The 12,642-nt window shown below is 32.6% G+C and overlaps 1 protein-coding gene across 1 annotated transcript; it reads left to right on the forward strand.

Annotated features, from left to right (window-relative positions):
- The first annotated feature begins 4,810 nt into the window (after positions 1-4,810).
- Positions 4,811-9,197, forward strand: LOC130649463 (meprin A subunit alpha-like). The gene is made up of 11 exons (XM_057455736.1): positions 4,811-4,949; positions 5,107-5,298; positions 5,635-5,758; positions 6,015-6,106; positions 6,610-6,693; positions 6,882-7,100; positions 7,528-7,575; positions 7,684-7,824; positions 8,011-8,279; positions 8,348-8,468; positions 9,048-9,197. Exons 1-11 carry the CDS (start codon positions 4,865-4,867, stop codon positions 9,173-9,175), a joined length of 1,503 nt encoding a protein of 500 aa, XP_057311719.1. The 5' UTR covers positions 4,811-4,864; the 3' UTR covers positions 9,176-9,197.
- Positions 9,198-12,642: the final 3,445 nt, after the last annotated feature.

The raw sequence follows: 12,642 nt of genomic DNA on the forward strand, positions 1-12,642 counted from the left end.
GTGAAGTGAATTATACAATTGCTTGAAGAAGGGTACAATTACGCCAAATTGGAAGAGTTTGTTGGAAGAATTTCAGCCACAACACACTCTTTTTGTACTTGAAATGTAAAATCCTTGTACATATATTTTAGCTTGAAAAATACATCTTTTTACCTTTAAATGTCTCATCAAACACTTAACCCTATTATGAACCCAATTTAGTCTGTTTCCTTATTATTCAGACTTTAATAGATCGGGAACTTTACTAAGTACAATGGAGCGAGTTAAATTGATGCATGGGGTCAACTTAGTTTAAAAAAATAAATAATAACTCGAAATAGTTAACTTGGTTTACTATAATACGCGCAGGACTACTTGGTTTGAACCAACTTGACTTTTGGTCAACTTGGTTTAACATTCAACTCGGTTTACAACATAGACAAACGTTTCAGATGGATAAACTACCTTGAAACAGTTAATACGAACATGCGTTACATTTCTGGAAAACAGAACGTTGTTAGTGATTTTATTTCTAGGAATATCATCAAGGAAGTAGAAAAATTAAATGTTTTAGTAAACTTTGCTGAAATGAATTTATTGATTTCCGTCGCCGCTATCTATGAGAAAGGTGTGCTAGCTAGCTATCTTAATTTTTAGTGTTGATCTCCTTTTGATTAGTGCTGACATACTCCTTTTAATAGCCATGAAATTACTTACTTGGTAGCTAGCTATGGAGCTAGCTACACAGAATAATGGTTTGATTAGAGTGCCTTTTTTTCTTAAAGAGCAAGCAACAAAAAACCTTTATCCTGCCTTGCGTAGTTCCTCCATGACTGGGCACGCAACTCTGTTCTTATGGGAAAAAGGGGACTAAGAATAACTTCTAAATGACACATGGGGGCCTACTTCTATCAGATAAAAAGATGTATATATTCGCACCGGATTTTTTTTATATTTTTTGCAGAAAAGTTGTCGAAACATAAAAGGTTTATTGTTGCTTGCACTGAGCAGTCGGTGAACTGATAATTAACCTGTAACAATATATAGTTACCCGATGCAGGATAATTAGATGCTACGACTGGTATAATTAGCCGTTAAAAGCTTCTTTGTATTGTTTACAGCTACCTGCGTCTTTTCCATGTTTTTTCTTGAAATCAGAATCGTTTTGTTGTTTAATAATATATATGAAACATGTACTGCCAGCTACAGTAAAATTATAACTTTTTTGCAAAATCGTTTCTTGTTCTTTTTCTTGGTTTTAATTGAAGCGCAACTTTATGTTGATCTATATAAATAAAGATTGCTATGGGGAGATCGATAACGAAGAAAAGTGAAAATTTAAGTAAAAAGATATATCGTATAACTAGCTGTATAAGCGGCTAATTATACTGTACGCACCTGTATATTTTATATGGCTAACCTTACTAATCCTGTTTATTTTTTCCAGGAAAGGCCATGGTTTAGATAGGGAGTTCTAGAGTATTTAATGCTCATTTTGAGCTTTTCAGACCCAATTAGTGTCCCGCTCTACCAGACAACTCTCTGTAGCATCCAAAAGCCCGCATAGTGTGTCATCTCCCCAATTTCTTTCACATGGCTTGGGTTAACCGGGGCCTATGGTAGCATTCACTCACCAATATTGAATTGCCGCCAAGGGGAATCGAACCCTGTTCTCCTGCACAAAGTGCAAGAGTTATAACCACCAAGCTATGGCACCATTCAAAACGGCTAACTATTTACTCACCCAAAGTATCACAAAATATTTTTCTAAGATTTCTTAGAAATGACTTGATTTTTAAAAATCTCACGACAAGGACCATCGATTCAAATCCGCAAGTTTATTGTGTGTGTACCCTTCAACTTGTTGAATTCAATTTGTCAAACAAAATAATGACAATCAGTTTCCTCAAAAATGAAAACTTGCAACTAATCCGACTCCCGAAAGAAATTCAAATTTGAGAATTCGAATTAAAAAAGAATAATAAACAATCAGTTGAATAAATAAATCGATTTCAACAAAATAAATCCTTTATTATGCTCAGGTTTCAAAACCTTGCATCGCCTGCTTAATATGTTACTTGTTTAACAAAGATATCAAAAGCCAGCCTGATTAAATTTATACATATTTATATATATAATACACCTGTGCATCACATCGCATGGATTTGTATCTTTGTATTAAATTCCCTTTTTAAATCAAAGAGGCAAATCGAGGTTAAAGAGACAATAATTAAACAACCTGGTTTTAATGCAGTTTATGGTAAAATTGTATTCTTGTTTTTTATTTTTTAAACGTACTTTGTTTTTCAGATCAGCTGTTATGAAAGCATGCACCATCAGCATCTTCAACAAGAGAGTAAATTGTGAAAGCCTAAATACTGAAATATTCAAATGTATTTATTTATTAAATTATTTATTGCTGAATTAATAAACAATGAACTACTTCATCATTCAAATTGAGCTCGTTCAGAAGTTATTATATTCGAATCGTCAAGTTTTTACATAGCAAGATTTGTATTCTGGAATTTCCAGAATTTCCTGATCAGTTTTAAAAATATCCAGTTAAAGTTTTAACTGTTATTTTAGAATACTTCATATAGTTATGTAAAAGTTTTATTTTTATTTATTGAGTTGTATTTTAACATTGCAGGTTAGTTACAAAAATAGTTAAGAATCATGATACTCGTGATTTGTTTACCCCATAAAAGTGATGTAACGATATTTTAAACCTCTCACATTGTCAAATACTTAGTGGACATGTCGAGGTATTCAAGACGCATCGACGTGTTTTAGAAAACTGTTGGTGGCCAGGCATGTTTGAGGACATTAAACGAATTGTACTCAATAGTAAAATAGTAAAACTCAATAGCATTCAGACCAATGCAGAAAACCGTAAGAGGTGTCAGTTGGGCCTTCGGAAGCCGCCAGCAAAACCATTAGACCTGGTTTCTATTGACTTTGTTGTAGATTTGCCTATCATAAAGCGAAACAATATGCATAGGTTAACGATAGTTGGTAACGTTTCAAAGCATATTAAAATTTACCCTGTGCAAGACAGACAGACAGACATCCACTGCTGCTAAGTAAGTATACCATTACTGTTTAACATTTGGAATTCCAAAAACATTGTATTCAGATAAGGACCCTGCCTCTGCTATGACACCTAATAAAATATATAATACTAAAGAACCTTTTCAAATTTCCTTCTAAATTTTCTTTTCCCACTTTTTCAATTTTTATATCAATTTTGTTGCAGCTCTTTCACTGAAGATTTCACGGTACAAACGCGTTTATTTGGCATCAAATCATGCGAAAAAAAAAGACTTTATTAGTTGGGAATTTTGTTGCTTGCTTATTCAAATTTACCGTGATGCTTGCTTTGTTATAAATTATTGTAAGCCTAAGGTCAATTAACATTGTTATTAGTGTTCGCTATTCCGTTTAACAGTTTTGTTCGTATCTTTGTTTAATGAAATTGACAAAAAACCATTTTGTGATAGGAAGCATACAATACATTTTACAGTTTCAAGTGGATTTTCTACAGGTTTTGTTTAAAATGCTTTATTTGCAGCCTTAGTATACAATACATTTTAAACATTTTTAAGTGGCTCTTTTCATGGGTTTTCGTTTAAAACGTTTTTTTAGCCTTCTTAATAAAGCTACCAACAAACTTTTTTATGATGAAAAGCACAGTATTTTTTTAATTGCCCTCGAAAATTATATCTTGCAAGATGTATGTGTCTTTTAGTAAAAAATAAAGAAGAGAAAATCAGTGAACCTTCAGCCTTTTTATTGTTCTTATTGTCTTCTTGTTTTTTTTCGCAACCTCATTGTTGTTATAAAATGATCTAAGAAGATAAAGAGTTTCGCAAAACAACAGGGAAGATAAAGCTATGACCTTTCACACGGGTAATGAACTGACTTCTTTAGTGACAACTACTCCGATTCGTTTTCGAACTAAACATTCAGTTTATACAATTTTTGTAACGTCCGATTTTGAGCAACTGTTTAGGTGATTGCAAACGTGAAGTTATTAATGCAATGTCTTTATACTGAATACGGAGGAAAAATGTACTACATAGCGGGAGACCTACTTATCCGGGGTCTCACTTAAGCAAAAATTTTTTGCTTAAGGGTAGTTCAAGGGAGGGAGAAAAAGCGTACTATATAACGGGTATCCTACATCTCTACTAGAAGCTAGCCCTTATACAAATTTAAGCTGCAGGTTGATGGATGTTGCTTAGGTTGGAATGTTTTTCAATTCTTTTCTACGCACACCACAGTAAAATTTCAGATACGACATTCTTTCTATTGTAAGCCATTAGCTTCACATACTCCACATAATAAAAGTTAGTCTACCACTTTCTGTTTAAATAAACTTACAGTAAAAAAAACTTCTGATTATACAAAGGTCTTTTATATTGATTTAGCTGTTCCGGCTATTTCTGACTTTTTCTTAAATCTTGAAATAATACAAAGAAAGGTATCGTGCTGTGTAATTTTAATTATCTGATAAGTTTTTGTAAAAATAAATGTCAACCCTAAGCGAGGCCACATATTGTTGCCTATTAAAAGAACTTTCAAAGAATTTTTTTTTACAATTTTCACATGAATAAACAAAATCTCTTTTAAAGAAGTTTGAATTAAAAATGTGGTCCTGAGTTTTTAGATGACTTAATTTAAAGGATTATTGACACCTCCATGATTACTAAAATAAATTATACCGCACATGGAATTTTTCTTTTTCATATTTAAAATCATAGAGATATCTATGTGTGCACAACTGCTTAAGTGTGTGTCTTTATTTAAACAACCATAGCAAATATTCGAGCATGCATGTTTATGTCTTCCTTGGAAGTATTAGTTTTTGTGAACCATTGGAGCAATGCAATTCGAAATGGTCAACAGAATGTACACTTTGCCAGCTTTGCTCATCCTTTTTGTCACTGTGCATGGGTTTCCAGAGGAAGGTAGTATTTTATGTATAATTTGATGAGGGATTTACTTACCTGAAAATTTCGGTTGAGTATTTGCTTGCTTTTACCACTGAAATGTGACTTCATAGTGCACGGACTTCGGTCTTGTGAGGGGTGAATATGAAATAAAATATATTTATATATTTTATAGAGAATTATGATCCAGAAAACCGCTTGTTTGGTGGTGATATGATGCTTACACCAGAGCAAAGGATTTTAGTGGAAACAGGAGGAGACATCAGCCTTGCTGGTGCAGCTAAATCTCGAGCAACCATGAAAAATGTCAGCATACTGTGGTTCCCTAACAATAAAGTAGTACCGTACAACATTCTTCCTGAACTAGGTAAGATTTTTTCATAAAATTTTTTATCGTAATTTTAACTTCCTAAAAGAACATAAGAGCTACAACTTACTGCAACGACCTTTGCAGCTACATAGCTCAAATGAAGGTAACTAACTAAACTAGAAAATATTCCTGAATGTATTTTCAAAGGCAAACACAGGAAAGTAAAAGTACTTCTCGCAATGTAGGTAGGTCTGTTGACCTATTAATGCTACACAAAACCGAGATTTTATAACGATCACAACAGTTAATTAAAAGTTAGGTTGATGGATAGCAGCCGTGTCACCATCTTTGATACATAAAAAATAAATAAACTTTTTATTTCCAAAAAATTAGAAAACGAAGCCAAGGCAACCTTAGGAATCATGTTGGCATTTCGTGAATGGGAAGAAAGGTCCTGTTTGACGTTTAAAAGAAGAACAACAGAAGAGGATTACATCGAATTTTTTAAGGAGAGCGGGTAGGTAGTATTCAAATGAATCGTGTATATGTTAACGACTGGACAACAATGACAAGGGTGGCTTAAGATAATTGATTATTCTTTCCAACTGTTTTTGGTGCTCAAATACTATGAGGGTTGAAATAAAGCTATGCAGGTGATATTTTGAACAGACAGACAAAATACGATAATTATTACAGATACTCGTTAGATAAAGTCTCATTTGCATGTTATTTCGTGTTCAATTTGTTTGTCGTCAGTTTTTATTTTTATTTAGATGTTGGAGTTACGTTGGACGACAAGGTGGCGCTCAAAATATTTCTTTGGGTGATGGATGTTGGGGAAAAGGAACAGTGGTACACGAGATAGGTAATATGTACCACAAGAATGATTTAGGGATCTTTGGTTGCTTTCAACGCAATGCCTGCAGGTGCTAATATAAACATAGGTCGTCGACATTTTACATCAGAATATTTATATTTGAGTACCTAAGAGAATTCTTTAGCCTGTATCGACTTAAATAAAAACGAACGAAAAAAATTTTCACGTAAATTTATTCAAGGGATTTGAAAGCCAGCTTGTAATTTATTTTTTAAATTTACCACAAAATCTCTCATGTCGCGAATGTTAATATTTGCTCACATTGTGTATAACTATTTCATTTTAACAGCAAAAATGGTTTAGTCCATACCATGTGGCGTGAAATGGGCAAGTAATACCGTTGTAGACACTATCCTGAAAAAACACCTGAAAAATTAAGAAAAAGAAAAATTTCATTATAAAAAAAATAGATTTTTTTTACGGAACCTCCTATTTTCTTTTTAACTTTATATCTGAACAGATTACTTGTAACATATAATTCTTTTATGCAGGGCACGCTATGGGGTTCGGGCACGAGCAAAACCGTCCTGATAGAGATAACTATATTACCATAAGATGGGAAAATATACCTGAAAGTAAGTCTATTGCTAATGTTAACTGCACCATACATCTCCTATATGAACGATGATGCTTAATTAAAAAAGAAAGGGCTCTAACAAATTTGATAGTCTGAAACATTTATCCCAGAACTTCTGTGCTGTTTGAGCACATCTGATTATTAATAAAAGCATTGGCATTGTTTAACTGTTCGGTTTTGTCATAGAGAAGAAGCACAATTTCGAAAAGTACAGCGACAAGAAAGTGGACAGTTTAAATTCGCCATACGATTACAAAAGTTTTATGCAATATTCAAAAACATCCTTTGGTATCAATGACTCGATTACCTTAGACCCGAAAGATCCGAATGTTTTCCAACTTGGACAGCGCCTTGGTTTCACAGAAAGAGATCAATATCAAGCCATGGCGCTTTACCAATGCAATGGTAAGTGTGACCTAAGGTGTGACTTAGCTGATAATATGGTCTATACAATTTGTTAACTCGTTGAAAAATTATCTACTCTGCGGGAGATCTGGAGAAAAGCAGTGCGTAGCCATTTTGAACACACAAAATATAGCTATTATTAAATAGATTAGGAGGTTACCATGTTGGCGTAAAAAATGCGACAATATAATTGCTCGATTGTTAAATCACCAAGGTTTTTTACAAACCTGTATTAACTGATTAGTCTGTCTGCAATATTTGCCAATGTGTTCAACTTTTTACTTCTCCACAAATGTAACATTGCTTTTTTTTTGTTTAAGGGATGTTCTAAAAATTAAATTTGCTTCAAGTTTTGAAATGTTTTATTCTCTGTAAATTATTGTAATTTACAAATGTGTGTCCCTTAAGATTGTAAGCGTCTTCTTAGGAAAAACAACAAGAACAGCTGAAGCACCCAAAACCTACACACCAACAGGTAGGTCCAGTCGTAGAAATTATATACTTCCTTGTTCTATTTACCACTATTTTGAATGCAGCGAAGATATATAAATCTTGTATTTCATGTTAAACCTATTTAAACCAGGTGACGACGTGTGCGATTTTGAGAATGGAAAGTGCCATTATATGCAAGATAAAACTGACGATTTCGATTGGTCACAACGATATGGAGAATCACCATCCGGCTCTACTGGTCCTGAAACAGATCACACCACTGGAAGATTAGGTATTTTTAAAACTAAAATGGACTTACGAAGTTTTTTATAACAGTGATTTAAGATTTCTAAATTGAACAAATTTAGATTTTAAGAAAATTAGAGTATATTTGTTACTATTAAATATATACCAATTTCAAGACGCTTCTTGTTAGATCTACAGATCTTTTGTTAATAAATTTGTGTAATTGTTACAGGGACTTATTTGTATATCGAGGCATCACTACCAAGAAAGAAAGGTGACGTAGCAAGGTTAAAATCAAAGTTTTTTGCTGCTACTTCACAGAAAAAATGTTTAACCTTTTTTTACCACATGTTCTCCGTAAATAAAACCATGATGGGGAATTTTAATGTACACCTCAGAGATGGAAAAGGAAAGCATGTAATATTTCAAAAAGTTGGATCAAGGAATGTTAATGAATGGATTGAGGGCAAAATTAACTTTACACCAACCGGAAAACATCAGGTTTGTGGCATTTCAAGACACTGATAAACTATTTTTAACATTGTGAAAATATTGTTTTCCTTTTTTAGATTATTTTTGAAGCTATTCGCGGTTCTGGTTACCAAGGTGATATTGCATTAGATGATGTCAGCATTTCGACAGGACCATGTGTTGTAACGTCCAGTAATACAATGAACAACTCTCAGGACGGTGAGGATTAGTGTTAGAAATCGTAGTTGTGGTGTAGGTTCATCAATATAAAAAATCCGTGATATATTTTGGCTGTACACAATATAACATAAGAATGGTGCAAGCAATACCTGCAATCAATTGCAGAGAAAAACTGAAACTATTAACTTTTTTGACCAAAGAAATCGGTTGGAAAGATATTTTTGTCAGAATATATCTAATACACATACACAAAATGTCACACATTTTCAGCTCTTAACTCTTATTGGTTCGAAAAAATCCTAAACTTAGTATAAAATTCCCAGCCCTCACGAATAGTACTTACGTTTCTAGCTACTTTAGCACTTGTGTATGCCAGAGTTGTTTTTAATTTCCAAAACCTTAAACAAATTATATATTTTAAGAAAGCGTTTTCAAAATGAAAGCTACTTTTGTATGTATAAGACTTTTTAGAGGATTTGTCATTATGAAATTCAATAGGACTGTCTTAAGTAAATATTCCTATCCCCTTGACTTATACTTTTGGAACTGATTTAGAATGACCATTGGATTTACGTATTTTATGTTACCTCTCTTATACAGAAATTAATTTCCTCTTAGGTGCTTGCATTGACGTAAATGACCGGGAAGCTCAATATTGCACTCAGTGGAAAGATGCGGGCTATTGCAGCACGAAAGCAAAGGAGATGAAAAAGTTTTGTAAAAAAACATGTTCTTTTTGTCGTTGATAGAATATATATGAAACCTAAATTGATGAACAATTATAAAATGTCTGTTAAGTTAAAAAGTTCGTTTAGAACAAAGTAGTTTACTTAATTCATGTTTGAAAAGTGTTACAGTGCCGTAGGAACCAGGAGGTTGGGGGGGGGGGGGGTTGAGGGGCTTAGCCTCCAATAATATAAAATAAAAAAAAATACAAACTAAGAATGTTGTTACCTTCTTTCAAACCACCATTGCACCGAATTTGTTGTTTACTTTACTATACATAACAGCAGTAAAGAGAATATTGTAACGACAGATTATAGATATCATTTTTTAAGGAAACAGTAATGAGAGGCTTGAGAAATTGGCGATGTTTAGAACTACTGATATGCAGCAAAACAGTAAGCCAAGATGCGAGTACCCGAACAAATTTCTAGCTGTTTTATTATTTGGTATAAAATATTAATTTTGGCATAAAAAATAAAAAGGAATCTTAGCATCCGGGATGGAGTGTATTGTAAATCAAATTTCATAACTTAAATTCGATTTAAAATTATCTATAAGCTTAAAATTTTGTTGTTTGATTGTTAAGTTCAATGACATATATTTTGTTCCTATATTTTCATCAAATTAAAAATTCTGTTAGGTTCAGGGTCTAATATGGTCTTCTTAACTTTTTGCGAAATATCAGCCTAAAGGTTCCGATAAACTACGCGCTAATAAAAAAGTATTGTCTTCAATACTGCAGCGCCTATAAGTTGCCATAAGACTGCCGTACAGTAATTGCATAACAGCTGCATGGTATGCCGACTTCTCAAATTCGCAAATTCCCGTGAAATTTTACACGGGTTAACATATCTGCTTGTTATTATATAAAAAGGCAATATCGAGTACCCTGTACATAAGCGCAATTATTCAACAGAATAGAAACAAGAGTTCAAGAATGAATCAATTATAATAGAGACAGCAGACCCATGATCAGTTAAATTCAATTTTTCCGCAAAGATACTTCCCAGTTTTCCGATTAATGAAGAATACCTCCTATTAATATCGTTTGCGGAAGAAGCGACAAAAAGCTCATGTTATGTATTATAAGTGCACATCACTCAAAAGAGGAAAAATATGGGTATTTTAACTTCCTCTTTGGTTATGTGCCATTTTTTTAAAGCAAGTATGCGCATAATTATAATTAATTAGTTAATTAGTTTTAATTTAAAAAACAAATTTCTTAAACTTACCACTGCAGATATTTCAGAAAAGGATTTGAATATAGGAAAGAACTTTTATTACAAAAATACACACAGAAATATAAACAATTAAAGGGAAAATGAGAATTATCTAAGTTCACCGAACAAAGAAACATTAGCGACATCATCGCGAAGTGAGAAAAACCATTAGACTTTGTTTCCTTTGATCATCATGAAATTTTCCCCTGTAACAAACACACAAGGTCCTTACACGAGTATAAATTCTCGAGCAAATAATTTCAATTCAACCACATCTGAAAACTTAAACGAAAAGTAGTCAATATCCAGGAAGTAAGTAAGCCGAGGAGAAAAATAAGAAGAGCACCTAAAGAAAATGTTATTTGCTTTTGGAATTCTTTTTGCATTCTTAATAGAGGTATGCATATTATAGTAAAAATAATGCAAACATAATGTTGTCTAGTATGATCCAGTTAACTTCTAACTAAAAAGAATTTTACATTTAGCAATCACTTTTAATGGCAATAAACAATGACGCACCTGCAATTTCAAGCATCAGTTTGCAAAAACGAAGTATAAATGGAACTGTTCTCGGCCATGTCACTGCTTCACCAAGGATCACGAAAATGAAATGTCACCCAGATTTCGAATGTATAGGAGGGGTGAAAGTGAAAGGGAAAAATCAATTCAGGGTGAGTTTTGAAAAGGAATTCTCTCTCCAGCGTAAAGGTTTGTAAGCCATGCAAAAGTATAACGCAACATGATAATTCAATATAATTTGCATACATAAATGTTGTACGACCCATGCTAATATCACCATCCTTCGCGTCAATAACAAGTTGCAAACGTAACAATATTAATAACACTTTTTATCATAATATTCCATGAGGAAAAAGGATTACACTTTTTTTTGAGTAAAGTACGTAATGTTTAACTTACTTTCGTAAGATATTACACAAACTTTTTAGCTCTTATTATAGAAAGTTATTTAATAATGCATATTTGTAATCAAGTTTTCATTTATGTATTTACACATTTAGACTCCTCTTCACATGACAAAAAAATCACCAACGTACTTAACCATTAAGTCTGGCGGCCTAAACGATAATGAAACAATTTTCGGAAAAGTACCGCTACCCCGTCACACTTGTCCCTCAGGATTTTTATGTCTTGGAAAAGTAAAAGTTAGATCGTCTAGAAACAGAGATGATAGCAAGGTTTCAAAGGTGAGCTTCCTTTATTATCCTTGAAACTGCCTTGCTAGAAGGTTTGAAAACAATGCAATACATTTATACCATGCAAAACTTTTTACACAACCTGTCTAGTTGTTTTAAAGTAATGAAGGAAACAGTTGCCATTGCAGTTCGCAACCTGTAAATTCCTCAACATGCTTCTATTTCATTTTAATCTTTAAAATATTAAAATTAATAGAGAAACTAAGAACAATTCTCACAGAACTTAAAATTAATGGTTTGGGAGATATGACATTATTATAGCATTCTATTCTCTTTTAGCTTGGCAAAACGTTCTTTCAAATGAAGTACGTCCATGGAAATAACTAGCAACGAATCTTCAACTGCACGATAAATGCGATTGTTGATGAAATAGATTTGTTTTCTTTAATGGAGTTGAAGTTTTATTTTATTTTAAATTTTTTTTAAATTCCCTTTTTTGAGAAGTAGGAGAATTTATTTTATGATGTTATTTGCATTAAAATTTATTTTGTGATGTTATTTGCATTAAATTCTTAATATAATTTTCACAAATATTTTTTTACTTTATTTGCTTTGGTACTTATGTATGTATTTATAATAAGTAACAGTCTTCCTTATCTGGAAATTTAAAATTAGTTTTCCTTGTGTTTAGAGTAAGTGATTATATTGTAAGATTAAATCTTTTGATACTTTAAGATGCTTTTCCTTCGTGTTCAAGACTGTCAGTTGTGTTACTTGCGTGTTGCAAAATGCGAGCTAGCCGTTGCATTTTATTTCTGGGATATGAGAAGTTTTTTCAAGAAAAATGTAATAAAAATAAAACCCAAAATACCAATAAAATTCTTCTCTGATCTCACCATCAAACACTGTCATTAGAGAAAAAAAACGAAAATTAGTGAAAAGAGGGTCGTACAAAAAATGAACAAGTTTTGAAAAAATGTTATTGCAAATAGCCGCACAAAGCTCATAACTTTTATTGTGAGTGTCGAGGGTTTAAGGTGTGAGCTGCAGATAATAGTGTATGTTGAACATTCAAAGTTGATGTTGGGGTAAGGCACGAGCTAAATGCGTAAA

The sequence above is a fragment of the Hydractinia symbiolongicarpus genome, chromosome 7 (assembly GCF_029227915.1).
Source record: "Hydractinia symbiolongicarpus strain clone_291-10 chromosome 7, HSymV2.1, whole genome shotgun sequence".
NCBI lineage: Eukaryota > Metazoa > Cnidaria > Hydrozoa > Anthoathecata > Hydractiniidae > Hydractinia > Hydractinia symbiolongicarpus.

Bases quoted from the DNA above. Each gene is read 5' to 3' on its own strand.
- LOC130649463 (XM_057455736.1), top strand. From the start codon at position 4,865: ATGCAATTCGAAATGGTCAACAGAATGTACACTTTGCCAGCTTTGCTC. The intron at 6,107-6,609 runs GTAATATGTACC...TCTTTTATGCAG, and splicing joins AACAGTGGTACACGAGATAG to GGCACGCTATGGGGTTCGGG. The intron at 6,694-6,881 runs GTAAGTCTATTG...GTTTTGTCATAG, and splicing joins ATGGGAAAATATACCTGAAA to AGAAGAAGCACAATTTCGAA.